This window comes from Aquila chrysaetos, chromosome 2, assembly GCF_900496995.4.
Source record: "Aquila chrysaetos chrysaetos chromosome 2, bAquChr1.4, whole genome shotgun sequence".
NCBI lineage: Eukaryota > Metazoa > Chordata > Aves > Accipitriformes > Accipitridae > Aquila > Aquila chrysaetos.
Genome location: NC_044005.1, coordinates 24,739,750 through 24,760,359, shown reverse-complemented (window position 1 = coordinate 24,760,359; position 20,610 = coordinate 24,739,750). Strand labels below are relative to the sequence as shown.

At 45.0% G+C, this 20,610-nt stretch overlaps 1 protein-coding gene across 48 annotated transcripts in view; it reads left to right on the top strand.

The window, feature by feature from the left end:
• NRXN3 (neurexin 3) overlaps positions 1-20,610 on the top strand; it is a 1,038,943-nt gene that overhangs the window by 658,389 nt on the left and 359,944 nt on the right. For 7 of the 48 annotated variants that reach the window (XM_030007369.2, XM_030007365.2, XM_030007368.2 and 4 more), the window contains exon 1: positions 1,128-1,392. The exons of the other annotated variants lie outside the window; for them this stretch is intronic. In XM_030007369.2, the coding sequence (XP_029863229.1) occupies positions 1,149-1,392 (244 nt within the window). In that variant the 5' untranslated portion in view covers positions 1,128-1,148. Of the gene's footprint in view, positions 1-1,127; positions 1,393-20,610 lie in introns of those variants that run through there. 48 annotated transcript variants of the gene reach the window in all.

Sequence of the window (20,610 nt, the reverse complement as noted above, 5' to 3'; positions counted from 1 at the left end):
TTGCCCGCCGCTGACAGCAGCGCCGCCGCAGCCGCCCGCAGGCCCTCGCCGCTGGGGACGGGACCCGGACCGGGACACCCCCGCCCGGCCGGGCCGCAGCCGGGGCCGGGCGACGCGTGTGTAAGGCACCGGCGCATGAATGACGGGGGTGGTGCCGCCCTCCGGCCCCGCCTCCCCCCGGAGCCAGCCAGTCCCTCTGCGGAGAGCTGCCGCCGCCCTCATTGGCTCGTCGGGGCCGGGACATTTGCATGCGGCTCGCCCATTCGTGGAGCCGCTTCCCCGGCCGCCCCGGCTGCGCCTCACCTGCGCCGCCGAGTTGCCCGCACTTGGCGCGCCGGCCGCCAGCATCCCGCCCCCGGCTCCGCTCGCTCCGCTCCGCGCCCCGCCCTGCCGCTCCGCCGGACCCGCGCCGCCCGGCCCTCCGGCCTCTCGTCCGCGCTCGCCTGCCTGCCCGCCTGCCTGGGAAGACCTGGCGTTGCCCTCCCCGGCTGCGCAGGGTTAATCGGCTTGAGCCCTCGGTCGCCCGGATCCGGTGGAAGGAGGATAACAATCCAGATCTCTGTGTGTGTGTGTGTGCGCGTGTGCGTGTGCCTAGCAGTTCTGCATTGCAACACTTGCTAGTGGAGAAGCAACAGAACCCCCCTGGAATTGGGATAAAAAAAATCAAAAATTTACCTGGGCTCTCTGGCTTATTTCTTCTTTTTTTGTTTTCAATAATCCCTCTCAGCAAAGTGAGAGACAGGGATCGCAGACAGGGAAAAGTCCTCAAGGACCCCGTGATCCTGGAGGAACCTGACGAGTGCAAGCTCCAGGACCCTCGCGCTGACATGTGCGGCTTTCCTGCGCTCTCCTGGAGGCTCGGTACGGTCGCGGGGTTCCTGGCAAAGTAGATCCAGCCCTGGGAAACGGCGCGTCTTATTCTTCTGTGTGTGGTTCCTAACCTTCCCCCTTCCCTCCCCTTCCCTCCTAGCACTCGCTCTCTCGCACAGACACATACTGTCTCGTTGCATCTTGAACACACGCACACCCTAGAGCCTCGGAAGCGACTCTCCTTTCTGCTAGCATGGGTCCCCTGGCATCATGAACCTTATCCTCTCTCCCTGGCTGGAATTCAGACTGCCCGTCTGTAGGTGTCCTGTGCCTTGACCATGCACCTGAGAATAGACCCCAGCATTTGCCCGGGACGCCGCCCCGCCTGGACCCTGTGGATGTGCTCCCTCTTTTGGGGATGTATCGTCAGCTCTGTGTGGAGTTCCTCTAACGTGGCTTCTTCTGCCTCCTCTTCCTCGTCTGTATCTCAGGCTCAGTATGAGCATCACTTCCACGGCAGCAAGCACCACTCTGTGCCTATCTCTATCTACCGCTCCCCTGTCTCCCTCCGAGGAGGACACGGTGGGTTCCCACTCTTGTTTCTTTCTAACCTTTTTGCAGAGCAGCTGGAGCAGCAGAGGGGGAACGGGGATGATGGCTGTGACGCCGGGGGAGGGGGGTCCTCCCAGCCCCTCGTATTTCTGCCGTTAGCTCCCCTTTCCCTCCTTTACTCCCCTGCCCCCGCCCCGAGCAGAGCCCAGGGCTGGGGACGGGCCGCTTCCAGCGCCGGCTTCCCGGGCCGGCGTGGTCCAGCAGGGCGGAGGGTGGGGGCTGGCGGGGCCGCGGCGGGGTCGGGCCGCTCCACGCCGGGCGGCAGCGCCGAACACCTCGGGGCAGGCGGCGGGGCACCCGCTCCCATCCCGCTGGGGCTGGAGGTCCTTCGAGAGGGGATCACTAACTCCCGGGCGGAGTGGTAGCGGCTGGCATACGTGGTCCTTGCAGCAGCGCGTCTTCCCTGCCGGCCACCCTGGTCTTGCCGGGTGCCCCGCTGCGGGAGGGCCGCTCGGGGGAGGCGCCCGCCGCGGCTTCTCCCCTGCCCTGCCAGCCAGCCTGCCTGCCTGCCTGCTGGCTCGCTCGCTCGCAGCCTTCCTTGGGGAAGTTGTCGGGTGGCTCAGGGCGTACAAAGAAAAAGGCGAGGTCTCCTTACCCCTGCTCCCGGCTCCCTGCTTGGTGCCTGGCAGTGGCTTCCCGGGAAACCCAGGGGCAGGAGATAATAGGGAGTGAGTTTCCACTCCGGCAGCAAGGCAGAAGGACAAGAGGGGTGTCCGAGGGACGCCGGGGGAGAGGGGGGGGGAAGGAACGGCCGGCCGGCATCCTGCCCCTGAAATGCTGAGCAATGCTTGGCAGCTGGACCAGCACTGCTTCTTGCCCAGCTCTCCTGAGTCTGCCCACCCTGAGAGGAGTTGGCCCAGGCCTGGCTGAAGTGGGGGCTCCCCTTCATCTCCACCTTCCCCTCTCCTCTATCCTGGGTCCCTTGGCTTCTGCCTTCAGCCACATCAGCCAGGAGAGGCAGGCAGGCCAGAGCCTGGCCCTTTCCCTGCAGGGCTGCAGGTCAGGGTCAGGTCTGGCCAAGGTGTGAATCCCACAGCAGCTCTGCTCTGCCACCTTTTAGGTAAAAGTGGTGATATACTGGAAAGGCAACTAAAGTCTCTACCTTTGTACCCAGCTCTGTCCTTCTCCTCCCAGCTTGCTTTTCCTTTAGCTATTCCTGTTGGAAACCCTTTGGGGCAGGGACTGGCTGATCCCTCATATCCCTCGCTTTAGCACAATAGGGACTCTCTCACACAGTCCTTGAGTATTGCTGTAAATAACAGGGCTCCTGCTGCTACTGACTAATAGCCCATAACTGAGTTTTACATGGGTGGTGCTTAACAGATAGTCTTGATGTCTGACGTGGCACTGGTTCCTTTCCTGTGTGGGGCCTGAATGTGTTTCTCTTGCTTTTTGGGGTGGATGTGAACTTTGGGGTAGAAGTGGGAGATTGACAGGCTGAGAGGATGCTGCCACTTGTGTCTGCAGAACTGGCTGTGCACCTCCAGCTCAACCCGTTTCGCCCAGCGCCATTTCGGTCCCGAATCCTCACCTCTGCAGCGCGATGCTGTTCTGCAGCGCCCTGGGCTTCCCCCTCCCACACTGCCAGAGCACCAGCAGCCTGCCCTGTAGTGCTCCCAGCCACCTTTTTCCCATACCCTCCAACAGATCTGCCAAAGCACCTCCTGCTAGCGCAGCCCTGCTCTGTCAGTGCTCAGCTGTGACCCGCAGCATCTGCCTCCTGGCTTTGTTCCTGATCCCATTCCCTCTCCAATGCGCCTCGGCTCAGACCTGCAATACTGAGCTCCTTCTACAACTCTGCCAGTGTACGTATAGCCTTAATTGGAGATCCGTTCATCACTGTGCCATTTGAACTCTTCAGACTGCTCTGCTGGTCATCCGAGCGCTTATCCGTGACACTCCAGGTTTCAATACCCCTGTAAACCTGACACAGCCGTGCCAGCACATCCTCCTAGCACCTGCCGCAGTCATGTCATGCGGCATTTCAACCAACTGTCCAGGGCTCTCCTTCCCTTCCTCTCTCCTTCCAAGAGGTCCTCTCCCTCATTTCTGACACTGGTGCTTCTTCTTCTGGTCCTGCATAGATGTCCTTCTGCAGCTGAGTGCTCCTGCGATGGAAGGGGATAGCAAAGTCTGGCTTATAGGTCACTTGTGAGGAAAGGAGAGAAGGATGTCGCAAAATGTGATAGTGGTAAGCCTTGATGTAAAAGGCAGGCAGTAGTCTGCGGGAGAGTCCACAGTCTGTTTCCTGGTCAAGAAATGATAGTTCTTTTCTCCTTGGTGACTTTTCCATCTGCCCTGAAAGCCCAGCAAAGCCTCATTTAAGAGCCCTGAGCAAAAGCTGTTATCAACTTCAATGAGAGACAGGCATTTTTTCTGTGTCCTCATTGCAGTAAGGAATCAAGGGAAATGGAGAGCTCGGGGAGCTCAGGCTGGTACATAAGCTAGCCTGAGATTTTTTTTCCCTTTCCTAATCACGCCATGTAGCAAAGCTGGCATGGAAACCCCCTTTGGCCATGAGTAAGGGCTGGGGGGGGGGCGGGGGAGAGAGAGGAAAAAGAGACCACAAAGACAGCTGGTCTTATAAACACACGCATGGTTTATTTTTGTGTTTTCTTTCACTGTTGCATGACAGAGGCCCTTGGAATTTGGATCCGTGACAGTGTTGAGGAGTCAGATCCCAGGGAGACCGTGCACTCCCTGTGTTTCCTGGGATTTTGATTATTTTTTTTTGCTAAAGGGAAATAAAAAATTCATTCTGACTCCTGCCCTACTTGGTGGCTACATTCATACTGGTTTCGGAAAGAATCGGGTCAGGATCCTGGCCACCCTGCTGTGTTGTCTCCCAGTCCCGCAGCGCTGACCATCAGGACTCAGTCTTGTATTTAACCGTATCTTCCTTTTTTCTTCTACATCCCAGTGGATTTCAATCTGTTTGAAGAAGCAGATTAGTGTCTAGCACAGAGGAAAAGTAAATGTCTTGCAAGCAGTGAACACTTGTTTGGAGTCTGTGCTTAGTGCTCCTTTAAAATCAGTGGAAAACCTTCTCGTGGCTTAACTTGAACAGGACTGAGCCCAGATCTGGCAGTCGTTAGCTTGCTGGTGTTACAAGAGTTAATTCTGAAATCACCCCGCTGGTGCTTTCCAGTAGTTGAGCTGCAACCTGCAAATGCAAAACTTGGCACTGTGCATCTTCTCAAGGAGGAAGTCTTTGTAACAGGTTTACTTGCCTGTCAGGAGGGGAGTGAGCCTGGCCAGGCAGGGGACTTCAAGTCAGAAGAAATCTTTTTTCCATGTGAGGACCTTCCTAGACTGGCAGTATCTTTCGCCCCAGACAATAGGAAGGGAAAGCCACGATTCCTCTTTGTTTCACTAAGGGCTTGTGAAACAGAGGAAGGAAGAAAATCTAGCCGTGTAACAAAGTTGGGGCTGTGTTTATTGACGGTCCACACGTGCTGAATCCTCCTGCCTCCCCTTAGCTATTTAGCACCCTCCTAGGTCAAGCTGCTTTACCAGAGCCTGCAGCAGTGGCTTCACAGCCCCTTTTTCCACATCCTCATTGCCTCAGCTGATGAATAATGCATGCCTCTGGTTGACAGATAAAATGAAGAGATTTGTGCATGTTTTGTCTTAGTGATGAATTAATTAATTTAGTTTCTTCTTTTCACCTCCAGCTGTTTTTTCTCTGGCCCTTCTTAATGGATGGGGGAGCAGGGGTGCGCAGAGGCGATGTGCGACGCCTGGTACAGATTGCCCCAGCCTTCAGAGTACTGCTGTGCAGGGGCAGCTGTGGGAGTAGTGGTGGGCGTGGGGGCATTTTTCTTTTGGTTTTCACTTTGTAGGGACTGGGCTTGCTCGGGCCGTTGCACAAGTCACAGCAAAAAGTGAAGGCTTGTCGTGAGGACTGGCAGTGAGCAGTCACCAGACCTTGTAGGTGTAACTCTGAGGCCTTAGTAAATTCTTAGAAGTTCTGTCATTTGTTTGAAGCTTTTCCATCTCTTATGTCTTTTTTAAAATTAGCAAATGAGAATGAATGCTTGGACAAATCAAGAGAGTATTTCCATAAAAGAGGCAGGTGTTCTGCAAACCAGCGTGAAAGCTTGCCACGCACAGCTATGACAGTGTACTCTCTTTATAGTACATATGCCCTACTCCTTGCTACTCCTCTAGTGTGACCTATTCCTCATCTCAAGTGTCTTTGTTACTGCAATCCTGTCTTTTCTATAAAATAGAAAACTAATTCCCAGTCCTTGGTACTTCCCGTTCCCCAGTACCAAGCAGGACCTTCCCTGTTCCTCCATCATCAGGACATTACTTTGAGCAAAGGTTGGTAGCTTTAACAAAAGGGAAAAAATCATCTATACAGAGCAGTCAGTGATCCAGTAAAATTAACTTCATTCAGAGCTGAAATTAGGGTTGTGGTTATGTTCTGCAGAGGTGAAAAGCTGAAAGTCTGTCTACTTTCTGTGGCTCGCCTCTAGTCTCCTACCAACAATGAAGCCTAACTTTTTTGCAAAGACTAGTGATTCTGCATGCCTGAATGTTTACCTTCCTTTCCTCAGAGACATTAACAATGACTAATATTTTTAAAGAAAGATGAAGTCCGCTTAAATTGTCTCAAGCTGGTTATCCAGAAATCTAGGCATCCAAACTCACTAGTCACTTGTAGTCTTGTTTAAGTGATCATGGCTGAGCTTTGCCCCCCTGTGCTGAGTCTCTGTAGCTCTTCTGAGAAAGCACAGCGTTCGGTAGTTGAACACAGGAAAATTCTGGTATACGCAAAGGCTGTTGCCTCAAAATGAGGTTACTATTTGACTTACTCTTTGCATACTTTTAGATGAAACAGTTTCTGATCAGATGCTTTGACTTTTCATTCTGTGCACAGTATTAACTGTTCCCAACTTGGAATAGTTTGCGTTGATCTGCAAAATTGAAGCTTAAGTGTGTTCACTGGTACTTGATCCTGGGAGATCCCCATGATCTTATGAGACCTGGAACATGAGAAACCTAATGCTATTGTTGAACCCTGTCATTCTGATTTAATATATGTCTCTGTGCTCTTTGAAACATTGCTCAGACCTGTGCTGCTGAAGGTACAGTCTCTTAAGGCGTGTTTAAAAAAAAATCTTCTGATAGCTACTTTGTGCTTGCTCAGTATCTCACAGCACATTTTGCAAAAGTGGGAATGCTTGTCCGGAGTCAGAATTAGATCAGGACTTTTTTTCTCCTTATATTTCCTTTGCAATTTAGACTGGAGAGAGGTTTCTTCTTCTCTTTATCATTTCTGCTTCTGGGTAATATAGCTCTGACTTGTCAAGCAACTGCCACATTCTGCTGCAGAGGTGACTGCATTTCAAAGACAGATGAAGGATCCTGCTGTATGCTTTGTATAGGCATTGAAGTTGTAAAGAATATTGGGTTATGTGACACAAGCTACGCAGTCAGAATGCTGCAGAATGAGAACGGTACTTTTTATAATATTTCTACATTTAAAAAAGAAAATAAGAAATTTTTCTTAAAGATGCTGCCCAGTTTTCCTGTGCTGTTGGAAGCTCCAAATTCCTTACACAGGTCTCACTAGAAGCAGGAAAAAGTACCAAGGTCATCTAAGGTGCGAATACTGATAAGAACAGGATAGGCTCCAGCTGGCGGTGGGGAAGTTCCATGGTTTGCCATACAGAAGGTAACTGAATAAGGAGTTGGAGCTTCTAAGTGCAAGGAACAGAAGTTTTTTTTCTGGGAAGTACACAGGATGACCATTCTTCTATTTTCTCCATTTCCATGTGCTATGCCTTAAGAAGACCAGCTCTCTGTGTAGTTGCCCATGATGACAGTCCTATGCTGGTTGGCAGACATTTTTTTGGTTTTGCATTTCTGTTGTTCTGGTGGGCTTTGATGACTATGAAAAGTCGCTTGTACTAGAGAAAAAAAGGTGGTTTTCATGTCTGTGTAACCTCTGCACACAAGATGACGTGCTGTTGACCAGTGGCTCTGATTTGTTGTATGACCTTGGTGAAACATTACCTTTCTTTCTGACTTGTTTTCTTCATCTGTGAAATGAAAAGAAAACCATTTATCTCCAGGGTGAGATGAGCAGTGCTGGTGCACCTGTGTGCTTTGAGACCCCTGGCAGGGAACCGCAGAAGTGTATGAAATCCTAATAGTCCTCTTGGACTTTAGACGTCGGAGCAACTTAAAAGAGCAGCCTGCTTTGATCTGTCCCTGAGGGACAAGCAAGACACCTTCAAATTCTGGACATAGATCCCAGTAGCATTTTCCCTCATGGCTTTAAAGCCTGGACAGGCTCTTGTGCCAAGTGCCAGCATTGGTGTTTCCGAAGGAGCAGGAGAGCATTTCGGCCGGAGTGCTGGCTGTGCCGAATTCCAGGCAGCTGCTGGAGCCAGGGGCCTGTGATTCACCACGGCTCCCTCGCCACTCTCACAGATTACTTCTCTTGCACTCTGTGTGTGTGTGTTGTTTTTGCACATTAAAACATAACTACTTATACCCCTGAGTGACTTTCCCCCAAACTATGAATTTAAAGTACTTCCGGCACTGTCTTTTAGAATTTGAATATAATTATACGCTTTGGGTGTAAATTGTGGTTTTTGCTACATAAGGAACTAATGGAAATGATCTGCCTGTTCCTGTAGTTTACAGATTATATGCTTTAGATCTGGGGATGTATATTTAGGCTGCTTTTCTGTATGGTGTATTAAAATGAAAATGAAGTTGGTGTGAGCTATAGTGGTTACTAAGCATGAATAGCAGGCTGATAAAGGACATTACCAAATTAATACAGTGCTAGGGTTTATTTTATCATCTTAGTTTTGCACCTTTCATCTCTTTGCATTCTTGATGATGGAGAACAGGAGAGTGGAAAGTATTTCACAGTCTATAGAGGGCCTTGTGTCTGCAGAAGCTCAAGGGACAGGGTGAATGAATCAGAAAGACGCAAGATGTTGCTAAAAGAAGACCCTTCGTTTATTCTGTGAATACCACATGGTAAAGAATCAGGGAAGACTTTGTTTTCTAGAGGGCTCAGGAGAAGAGTACCATCAGGCTGACTCGCCAGTTTAGACAACAGGCCAGGCTTCATTTAATAACTGCAGAATAAATCCGTCTCCATGCTATCCTTGGAACATGGTTTTGAATTTAGAACAAATTTAGCATACCTACATTAAGCAGATCAAATTATTGGAAGGGAGGAGGAGGTGAAGTTTTTTTTTTTTCCCAACAGTTTGATCTTTAACATCGTGCTGGATGACATCAACTGATTGTCTGGACGTGTTTGGTGAACCCTTTGGTTCCTTGCTCATCTGCTGCATTGCCCAGTGAGGGTTTTCATGACTCCCTGTCACAGCTGGATCCTGCAGTTACAGCAGCCTGCTGCTCCTGCTCCAGCTGGTTTGCTTAATGACCCCAGCCAGTGGAGACGTTACAGGGATGATGTCTGGAAATGCTTCTATCTAGCTGGTTCTGCAGGTTTGCTGTTTCAGCTACCAGATGTTTCAGTGTACAAATGTCCTCCACTGCTGGTGAAGGCTTCAAACCATAGCATGAGGGCAAAGCAGCAGAGTACGGAAATTTCTCAAATAGCATCAGGAAGGCAGTTACAGGGTCATTAAGAGAGAGAACACACAGTAGACGTGTGTATCAAGCACACTGGTCATTAACAGTGTTTCTCCTTATCTCACCTACAGAGCATACATAAACATGGCTTTAGAGAAGCCAAGTCTACCAGTGGTTTATTAAAATTGAAAACTTTTGGCACTGCTCATTTTGTCAAGCAGGAAAACTGGCTTCTTAAGCACGTACGTGCGCTAGCAAATGTTGCAAGATGGTTTGAGATCTGCCTGCCTTCTGCAGGGCAAGTGAATGTGTTTGACTAAAAGAAGAATTGACCTGAAATTATTGAGGAAATGCAAGTGTTTTCAAAGAACATAATAAAATAAAAAGGTCTGATTAATTTTGATTCAGTTATTACACTGCCTGGACTATACACAGAAAATGGGCTCTGCCAAGGTCTCCACTTGGCTGTCTGTTCTGGAAAGATTCTCACTGTCTGGTTGAACACTCAGGAATCCCTGTGTTTATTGGATCAAAACCTCTGAGCTTCCTGTACTTCATCTTTTGTAACTTCCCTGAGTTACAGTGATCATCTGAGACAGTTTCACTCCAAAGAACATTGGAGCTTGTAGTTATATAGACACATTTTCTGACCTACAAGCACTGTGGGCATTTTAGTAGTATCTGGTGAGGTGAAAGTGGAAACAGTAGGTTAAAACCTGACATTTTCCTCTTTCCTTTGTTTGTTCTTCTTGATTTACTTGTCTAATGATAGCCCATCTTAGCTTGCGTCACATTCTGATTATGCTACTGGTAATTACGATGTCCTGGGCTTTCACCGAAGAGTTTGTCATTCACTGATGTCCACTGAGTACAGTGTTTAGGAATGCTGGTGGCCTGGACAGGACCTAGAGAAGTCTTAAGTTTATCTAGTCATCTGCTTCCATAAACTCTCTGTAGGATTGCAGGAGGAACCCCTGCTCCACAGTATCATCTTTTTTTGCAGTTAAGTATGCTGAAGGTATTCCAAGTTTCCCTGATCTTGCTCCTCTGTCTGCAGTCCAGCATATTTCCATCAGTGTAGGTCTGCAAGATACTAATGGCTTTGAATGCCTTTTCACTTTTTGTTATCTCACCACTGAGTCTGCTCTCCTTCCTGTGCCCTCATGCATTCAGAGGCAGTTCATTAGAGGCAAGGAAAAGGCAAAGAAATTAATTTTCCTTGAGAAATGTTTTCAGCACCTTATACAGGCTTGAAGAAGAGAAACAGAGCAGAGAATTCTTACTATCTTACTTTAAAACTTTTTTTTTCTATGGAGAATCTGGAGAAAAAATGTCCGTGTGCTGCAAGCATCCCTTTACCTGGTGACTTGCTTTTCTGACACTAGGTGCTATGAGCATGCCAGGCTTGCAGTATCCTGGAACAGAGTAAGGTGATGGGGGTGCCTGTCCTCCAGAATTGATGTGTATTGGCCTAGGAAAAAAAGAATATGTCTTGTAACTGAAGATCAGAGCGGCAAATTCTGCTCAGATGAATGCCAGTAGTGTATATCTAAGCTTATTTCATTTCAGGTAATTGTTATTCCAGGCAGGTTGGTTTCTACTTAACAAGCCATAGAGTCAGGCTACTTTTCCTTGCCCAGTCATTAGGAAAATACACACTGGCAAAATAAGCAGCTTCCACGACTGGACTAATTAATACTTGATTGCTTATTTACAGAAATGGTGAAAAACTGAGCCTTTTGTGCATTCCTTGGGGAGAACTTTTGTCAGTGACACCATATCCTACTTGGCAACGGGCAGTGCTGAAGCGGTTTTTCCTCAGCAGCAGCATGGAGCAGAATTGAGGACAAGAACCCCCAAACTTTTTCCCTAGCTCTTCCACTGGCTTACCTTGACATACTGGATGGTGAATTTTAGGGGCATATCATACATTGCCAGCTGTTTCAGTTTCCCTATGCTGTCGTGAAGAAATGTGATGAGTATTTAAAATCTCTTTAGATCCCAACATAACGCATCTGAAAGGAAAAGTACTATATTGTTATTGTTCTTTCCCAACATACCGGAAAGATATTTTTGAACTTCAGCCATAATATTTGGTCCTTTGAATTTGGGGACCATCACAGCACTATGGCTCCTGGAACTGTCTTTGGATGAAGTCCTGGGAATTCATCCCTGCAATGCCCTGAGAAGGATCGGTGCCTTTTTATGCAGCTAGTTCTGCAAAGAAATATTGATACTCGTCCCAAAAATACAGTGTCAGAAAAATGGGGAATGCCTGAGCTGCATGGTTAAATGCAGTGTTTTGTTTTAGTCATTTCTTTCTGAGAGTGAGTGATTCTGCTGCTGGTGATGGTTTCATTTACTGCTTCAAGGAGCGTTACGGGCATGCATTTCTCTTCACTGGTTCCAGAAATCTGGGGGGATTTTTTACACCAGTGACCCAAAGAGCTGACCACATCACCCCAGCCTCTACTTTCAGTGTCCCTGTTCACTGTCTTCTGCTGCTGTCACAAGTTAGATCTTGTCTGCAACTGTTCAATCAATTCATTTTACCAAAAATTGTGAACAAAATTATCAAGGTGATTTCAGCTAGCAAGGGAAAGAAGAGGGGAGGGAGAGAGGAGAAAGAAGATTGAAATTAAGCTGAAGTGTAAGTCAGTCAAGGGTACAATTCCCATTCTTTCTTTCTCTTTGATCAGAAGTAAGGGAGGCAAGGTTTATCAGAAGAACAATTAAAGATCCAAGTAGTTCTCAACAAAAGACACGGACAATTTGAAGCTGGAGGAAAAAATACACTAAAGAAGCAGGAAAGAAGGGAGCAGTATCAAAGCTCAGCAGCGGGACTGCCCTGTTGGCTCCTCTTGATCTGAGCTGAGGAGGTTCAGGTGCTCTGCAGAAGGCTGTAGGATCTGCAGCTTGCCCACCAGAGCCCCATGCTGCTGATGTTCAATTTACAGTGGTCTTTTAGCCACACTTGTTTGTCCTTGGACCTAGACTTCAAAGTATTCCGTATGTTTTTACAAATCCAGTTACTGTGATGATTGAAACACCTATTTAGCTTTTTTTCTTTTTACCATTGTCTGTGTTCTTGGGAGTCTTACTGCTAGTATCTAGAACGAGATATTAATACATTTAGCTTATTGCCTACCAGTCTAAAGAGTCAAGGCACTTTTTTAAAAAAATTATTTTCTATGGAGGGAGAAAGGGTGGATTCTGCTGCTGCTCAGCATGGGAAGAGCTCTGCAATGCTTTATTTGTATTACGAAGAAGGTCAGTGGGATAGGCCCAGGTAAAGGCTGGGCTGTACTACAGTCTGCAGTGGTGCCTCGGGGTGTGTGCTTGCCCTGCCTGTGCTCCCCTGATACACAACAGGAGACAAAGAGGAGCAGTTTGTTCAAATGCAGTGTCTGAATAGTGGGCATTTTTGCCAGGGTACCCCTGCGTGTGTACATAGGGATATGTGTAGTATTTCTCCTCAGGGAAGCTTGCTTCTCTTCAGAAGCAGTATCTGGTTTTTACATTTCTGCTGAGATTTAGGATTATGCGTAATTCATGTCCATAGGGAAGCTGAGTTCAGATTCAAGAAGGGGCTAGGGATTGTGTGTAGAGACTGTTTCCCTCTGAATACTGAGTAAAGACAAAGCAGTCATATCTACAGGAGCTCTTTGTTTTTTCTTTTATCCCATTTCACAGCCTGAGCAACCATCCTACAGCAACCCTTTTCTAGAACTTTTTTGGGCTCCTGGATTCAAGGGCACCTTCTAGAGAGGCTGATTCAGTCCCTGGCCTTCATGTAGCTGAATTCGACCGAATTCGGTGTTTACAGAAGTCCTAGTTAGTCGAGGAGTTTAAAATATGGCAAGAGTCCCTGATGTGATATGACAATGCAATGTCATCATTTTATGGTGTAGTGCTAAAGTTTTCTAATTATTTATAAAATGAATTATTTCTAAATAAAATAATTATAAAATTAAATAAATATTATTACTTATATGATCCTCAAAACCCCAAAAATGCAGTGGATGGCTCTTGTAAAACATGAGATTTCTGTTATCTTTGCTGCTTACATCATCCTTGCTCTGCATGTCTCGGAATGAATCACAGAAAATCAGTGCAGTCTTTCCAAAAGAATTTGTGGGAAGGTTTTAGGATCCTGCCATGCACACCTATGCGGAGACTCAATTAAGCGCTCAAACTCTCTGTGCAAGATTCCCTTTATTTCACAAAAGAATCCAACTTATATATGTTTCAACAAAGATCCAGAAAGTACTAACGGCTCACAGCCAATACTACTAGCACAGGAGGGCATATCTGGCCCAGCTGGGATGTTTGCCAGTCCTCAGAACAGTTAAAGATAAAAACATTCCATAGACATACTCGTGACTGTCTTCAGCCACATCTTCCCAGGCCTACACAAGGCCATCCTCCAACCTGACCTTGTAAAACTAGTTCTTCAAGGCTTGGCAAACATGCAGCACGACAAATTCTAACGGTCACTCTTGAAAACAAATGCCAGGTGTTCCGAGCTGCTCCCACACACCTAGGCTCTATAAATTTATGGACAAGACTGTACTGTTAGAAAATCATTTGGAGTCTTATAGTCTACAGTCTTGTAGGCTACAGTCTTACAGTAGCAAATATCAGGAACTAAAAAAGATTTTTGGTTCAAATTACAGTTGAGTCATGGATTCTGTCTGTAAATCTCTGAGGACAAGGCTTGGAAAATGTATGAGTGAATGTAGAAATTCACTGATAAAGAAATCCTGCGTTACAGTTGAGGTAAGCAAGGGACTGAACTGTCCCAGAACGCTGAGCTGCAGATAAACTCACAGTACAATCAATGATATGTCAGCACCAATTTTGGTTAGATGTTGATACACGATTAGAAGAGACATATCCAACCTGAAGGAAGAAATTAATCACAGAAGATGATAAGAATTTCCGTACACATTGGTCCATCTGGTCTGGTATTCTGTCTCTGGCCGTGGCTAGTGCCAGATGCTACAGATGGACACAAATAAACTCTTCGATATGTTTAATTGTATATCCCAAGGGAGAGTTGTGGGTTTTTTTCCTTGACCTCGCAAATAGTGATCAACTTATGCTGTAAAGAACTGAAAAGGAGACTCATTGCAGTTTTATCCTAGTTATAATAACTTCACATGCCATTCTTTATTAATAAGTCTGTTTCTTATGCTAACTTTTTGCTTAGTTTTTTTACATTGCTATCTCAAAGCATTTTATGTAGCTTCTTAGAGCATCACAGCACTGATAGAGGGCAAGCAATCAGTTTTTGTATTTCTTATTCTAAGATGAGAAAATGGGACACGGAGAGGGAAAGCAGTTTGCTGACTCAGAAACTGTCGCCACACTTAAACAGCCCAAGTTCTGCTGAAGTCCCTGGGTTTACTGCTTTCTGTCACTTCACTCCAGGCCATCAGGGTACCTAATTAATAGGCTTTGGGGGTTAATAAAGTTTAGGCTATCTGAATGCAGCTGTGCACAGAGTCAAACCTGACAGTACAACCTGGCACTGGTGACATCCGGTCCACTGCATCTTTCACGTTGGTTTTACTTCGTGGCATGGCTATGTTTCTGTCTAGGATTTCCTTGCAGAAATATGTGCACAGGGGAAGGAGGCACTTGCATAGTTTGTCTGACACTATCAAGAAGTGTTGACTGTCATGATTAATCCATTCATGTACTTTGAGTCTAATGTGTCTTAAATACTTACGTTTTACCATTTGTGGGCAGATTGTTGGTATGGTGCATGTGCATTGGGTCTTCTGGATTATTTAGCTCACTGCACATACATTATAGCATTGACCTGTGTATAAGCACTGGAAAACCGGATGTCCAGAAATGCCAGACACGTGTACGCAACTCTCCAGCTTCCTCAGACAGAATTTCCAGGTAGAAGAATAAGACACATTTGGGGAAGTATGTGCATATGGCAGCCATACCTCTTTCTTGTCCTAATAGTAACCCGCATGAGGGACTTCTAAGGACTACGATAGAAATACGAAATATATGTGGAAATACGATATGGAAATACGATATATATGTGTGAGAGAGAGACTACACATTGCTTTGCAGAAAAGGTGGATTCTGGCAGCTAAATGCTGCCGGAAATGTTTTGTTTTCTGCCACCAAACTGCACAGGCATTAAGCCCGTTGTGTCCACTTTTAAACAGCAGCTGCCATGTACTTGCAGTGTTTCAGTTACAGTCTATGGTGCATAGAAGTAAGTCCTTTCTATTCAGTGTTTTCATCTAAACTAATGTAAACCTCCCAAAGAGCAGCTTTCAGATGAAAATATCCCACAGGGAAAGAGGCAGAGTGGTCTAAGCAGGGAATATGGAAGCAACAACTTCTGCATATGGGTCCTGTTTTGACTCTGCCTTCTGCTATAGCTCTAGGCAAATCAGAGCTTCGCCTCTGCATGCTCTAAACTCCCAGGTGGTAATGGGGCATTGAAATACTTGCTTATTTCCTAGAGGCTTGGGAGGCGTAACCAGCCTGACCTTACTTTTGCCATTACAAACCAGACATCAAGACAGAGTCTGTTGTGCTAGCACTGTGCTCCCAGCTGGCTAGAGGTCACGTCAGTTCCCTTGCTGGCGCAGTCTATACCTGCAGGTCCCAGTTTCAGCTTCGGCTGTGGTAGTGTCCAGAGCATTCATGTACGTTGTGCCAACCCCAGATGAAAATCTTTATTGATCTGTTGTATTTGCCTAGCAGTTGGCAGACTCAGCAGCAGAAAAGGGATGCCAGGGAACTTATGGCCTGGGCAGAAAGGACTTGCCTCAGTTGCAACCTATGATGTGAGTAGAGTAGGGTACAGAGAATGAAGAGCTTTCCCATCTAGTTTTTTCAAGATTTCTTTTTTTCCATCTATGATATGGGACAAAACCCCAAAATGTTGAAAATGTTGAGCTAACTATTCCAAGGAATTCAGAGAGGGTCAGTACAAGTATCTTCTTTCAACAGCTACTGCTCAAGGGAGGTAGATCATATCTTTATGTGAAACATCCAAGCACCTGATGCAAAATAACAATAATACAACCCATTCTCTGTGCGCAAACACACCCATTGTATACACTTGCTTATGACTTAACACCATATATAGGAACTTAAACAGAAAAACATTAAACTTTTATAGGAAAAAACAACATCATTAAAAGATGTTTTCCCAAACCTCATTCCTTCCTTAAAATGCCTGTAGCCCTCAGACTACTTCTGCAGCAACCTTGCCAAATTCATCACCAGAAATAAAATTCATTCAATGAAACCAAGCCACAGATGGCCTGGTTTCTATAATCACCATAGTAAAAAGTCACTCACAATAAAACCATCCAAAGCCTTGGATTTAACACGTATGGTTCAGAACATGGACCAATGCTGCAAAGTTATCCAGTTCCTTCATGGAACTGAAGATGGTGAGACCAGAAACCTGCCATGTACCATGGTGAACTCACACAGACACTCAGTAAATAGAAACATGCAGTTAAAGGTGGGAGAACATTTTTCACAAATAACCACTCTAACCTATCAGCCCTGATCCTCAAGGGAGTGCTTCAAAACAGTTTCAAAGGAAGATCTTAGAAACTAAAATTTGTAACTGTTAGACTCTAAAAATCAAGGGCTCAGTATAGCAATATTGATTTATAGTATGTTGTATTTCTTGTTACATCCTGCTGCCTGTGAACTCCTTCATGTCCTATAGGCAATAATTAGTTCTCTCTCTGTCCCACTGAGGGAGAGAGCATATTACTATTGCTAGTACTACTCCCCACGGATCTACAGGTAGCAGTAACCTGTTCCCTCAAATTGACTAATATATTAGATAACAGTATTAAATTCAGAGCTATTGGTCTAAACCTGCATGTAGCTTTGAAAGCTGCTGTTACACTTTTAGATCTGACTAGGGTTTATGCTCCTTATGTTTTGCATTTTATCCTTCTCTACCGGTTGGTCTAATAAAGGCAAATCTTGCTCATTTATATTTTTTGATCATCATGGGTATGACAAACATCATTACAGGAGTTTCAATCTTTGACGTTTTTTAACTTCATTAAGTATTTATTTATTGAGCTTTCCGAACAAAACATGTTTTTAATGAAACTTGAAGCCTTATTGTTAAATGCCTAAACTTGTTTAAAACCGAGTATAGAACAATTCCTATAAATAGTTTACTTCTGATGAATTACCCTTCAGTGGAAATTTCTCAACCAATGCTACTCATAAAAAGATTTGGACACAAATGCAAACAAAAATTCACATCTATGCTATTAGAACCATTCTGAAAGCCCGGGTTACATGAGCATTAATCCATTTAGAAGGCTCCCAAAATAGTTGCTGTTATTTCTCCCTTACTTGATACAGTGTGACTTGAACAGCAGGAGGAATGAGAAATATTTCTCAATCTTAGCTGTAGGTGACTGGGGCTCTGGAAGCAAATATTCTAAACCATAATATCTTCCCAAGTTTTTAGCCTTAAACTGGATGTTTGTTGTATTATGACTCTGTAGCTGGGATTTTAATTGAAGAGGAATTTTTAAATTGAAATTGGTATCAGTAGGATTCTGAGAAAAAGCATTCAAAAATGATGGAGCAGTGCCATACATCAGTAATAAGGTTATGGTATTCTTTTAACCGCCACTGTGGAATGAACCCAGTCCTGTAGGTTCTTCCAAACCAGGCTGTGGTTGTGGACTTCCTAAAGTATTGTTGATTCTGTTATGAAAATATTTCATTGTGAACTTCCGCACTAATTCTGCACCAAGAAATTCCAGTCTGTAACCTGCTACTGGAGCAAGCCTGAACCATGGCTCAATCCCACTTTCGCTGCTAGCTGCCATATCATGTTTTTTTGGTGTTTAAAGCTAGATAAATTTAAAGCCCAAACAATTCACTGTTTAGGCAATACGTTGTTTAGGATAAACAATAGGATATGTTAATCCAATACATTACAATACCTTGTTCAGGCACATATAATACAGTCACGTTTGCATAAATGAATAATCCTTGCATGTCTCTACACATTATGTATTTGCATACCTAAACTAGATTTTAAAAAATTGTTTCTCAGGGGCAGTTATCAAATGGAATATATAATTTTGATGAGATCACAGACATGTGGGACAATATTTAGTCTTCATTTTTTAAGATTTCTGCCTATGTCTTTCTTACCAAACTGTTTCTTGCTAACATCATTGATACATAGCTGTGTGTTTGTGAATCTGGAGGAGAGCAGGGTCTGAGAATCTGTTTCTGGATCTTCCATCTTCTCATTTTATAATCTTAGCCAAATTACGCAAACTACTTTCTACAGTTTCCTCCTATGCGTGGGAATTATGATAGCGGCCTAGCTTTGTAAAGCATTTTGAGATACATAATAGTTTTTGATTATGTAAAAGTCAAGTATTATTGTAAGTGTACACATAGAAAGAATGATGTATGTCTGCATATACACATTACACTTAGAATGGAGTCCTTGATTTTACCCTTAATTTACCTGTCCTAAAATAACATATACCAGAAGCTTAATCCTTTGCATTGTGTGGTTATTGGACCAGGTATTTGGGGATATTTTTAAAGTGGGTATTCATTTACACCATGATCTTATCCGGTTCCTCATTTAATCTGTATTGAGCTGCCTAGATGTTATTCATATTCCCCTACCACTAGCAAGTCAAGGTCTTGGGGAAACAGACTTGATGCATTCTGTTTATCCCTGATAGTTCATCATCTAAGATAAGCCAGGGTTGTCTGCAAACTGCAATCTCATCAGGCAGGGTCAGATAGCATCTCACTTGACTTTTTTGCTTATTCCATTAACACGACTGTCCTAGAGATTTGGGCTGCTCAGTTTTACCACGCTGGCAAGAGCAAATGATTAACCAGGGATTGAGATTTAGTCATCATTGGGTGCATTAAACATGACAACCCTTTTAGTTGTTACACTGAACCTCTATAACGCTGTGCTCCCAGTGAGCATTTAAACAAGAGGGAGAGGAAGGATCAGAGTGCAGTGGCTTTTGAGACAGCTGTGTACCATTACATTACACTTTACAAAGATCTCAATTCATGTCTCAAGAAAGGTTTTACTTTCTCCCCTTTTTTGTTGTTGTTGATTTCCCACACAGGTATTCACTAGCACTGGGATTTTAGAGGTAAAAGGCAAGTAGGATCCCTAATTCCTATTAAATGGGTTTACTTCCTACAGCTGAAATAACTCTGGGGAGAGGCCCAAGCAGTTACCAGTGATGTGTGCATGCAGCAGCAGTGGTTGTATGCAGGTGGTCAGGACCACTTAGCATTCGGTGTCTCTTCCTGCAAAGTGTGCCCCAGTAAAGCAGTCCATTCAGAGTGTCCTTAAGTTGTATAGTTCATAATTTTCACATGAAATTGTGGGCATGGGAATAGATAGCCCTCTAAAAACACTGGTTGGTAGGTTTGTAGGTAGGTAGGCTGGTAGGCTGTGGAAAATTCAGTCTCTGTTGTGTCCATGTTGAAAGGGAATGAATGCCAGCCTCATTTCAGTGATTGCATTTGCAGAGAAGAGAGGGAGAGAGCACAGCAAGGAGTGGGTTAACTGCCCGCCTTTCTAAAGAGCTGGGCTGGAAAATATTTTTCAACTTACCCTTTCAATATAGAGGTTTCGATGCTTTTTCTGTTTCACAGGGTTCAAAATAGATTTGTTTTTCATGTTCTAAGGGGTTTTACTACAGTTATAACCGTTTTGATAACAGTTCCAGTAAAATTTTTGATAAAAGAATTAGCATTTAAAATGTTGTAAAACCAAAAAAATGTTGAAAAGTAAAATATTGCCATTTTTAAAAGACCATTTTTCAATTTAAGAAGTCTTTAGTTTGAAAACATTAAAGCAACTGTATTATCTAAGAAAATCTGCATCAGAACTGCATCTGCTAAAGGAAGCAGAGTCTGGGAGGGAGGAGGGACAGGATGATCCTTCAGATCTAATTGTGAGGAACCTCCCTTGGATGGGAAAAGTGCTTATCCTAGAGAAGCACTTCTCTAGGTGATGGTCAGTAGCATTTACAGGCATGACAGGAACAAGAAGGCATTAAGTGGATTGAGTTGAATCTCCTTGTGTTTATTCCTGACATGTAATACAGAAGCGTTTTAATCCTTTGTCCAGCATGTCTGCTTATTAAACTTCCCCAACCCAGCAGAAATCCCCAAAGGCTGTTGACTGCAATCCACTCTGTTTTTAGAAATAACCACTTCCATGCCAGAGATTTTCAGGGGAGTCCAATCCTTTGGATTTTTTTCTCTTGCTGTATAACACAGCTGAAAATTTCCAAAGTTTCTCCAGTCTGGTTTGTGTCTACCAGTGCTGGGGAGAGATTATGAGGCCAAATACTGCATCTAATGGACCAAATTTGGAAAGCTGCACTCCACAGTGGAGGGCAATGCATAGGTCCTGCTTATGCTGTAGGTTTTTTGGGGATCTGAGGAGGAGAGCGCTGCTGCTGTTCTTCATCCTGCATTCCAGGCTGCAAACCCCAGCCTTTCAGAGCATGGAAACTGTCTTTTTAACTGGCTCCAGCAGTTAGGAGAGAGAGTGCTGTACAAAAGGTTGCATGGGGT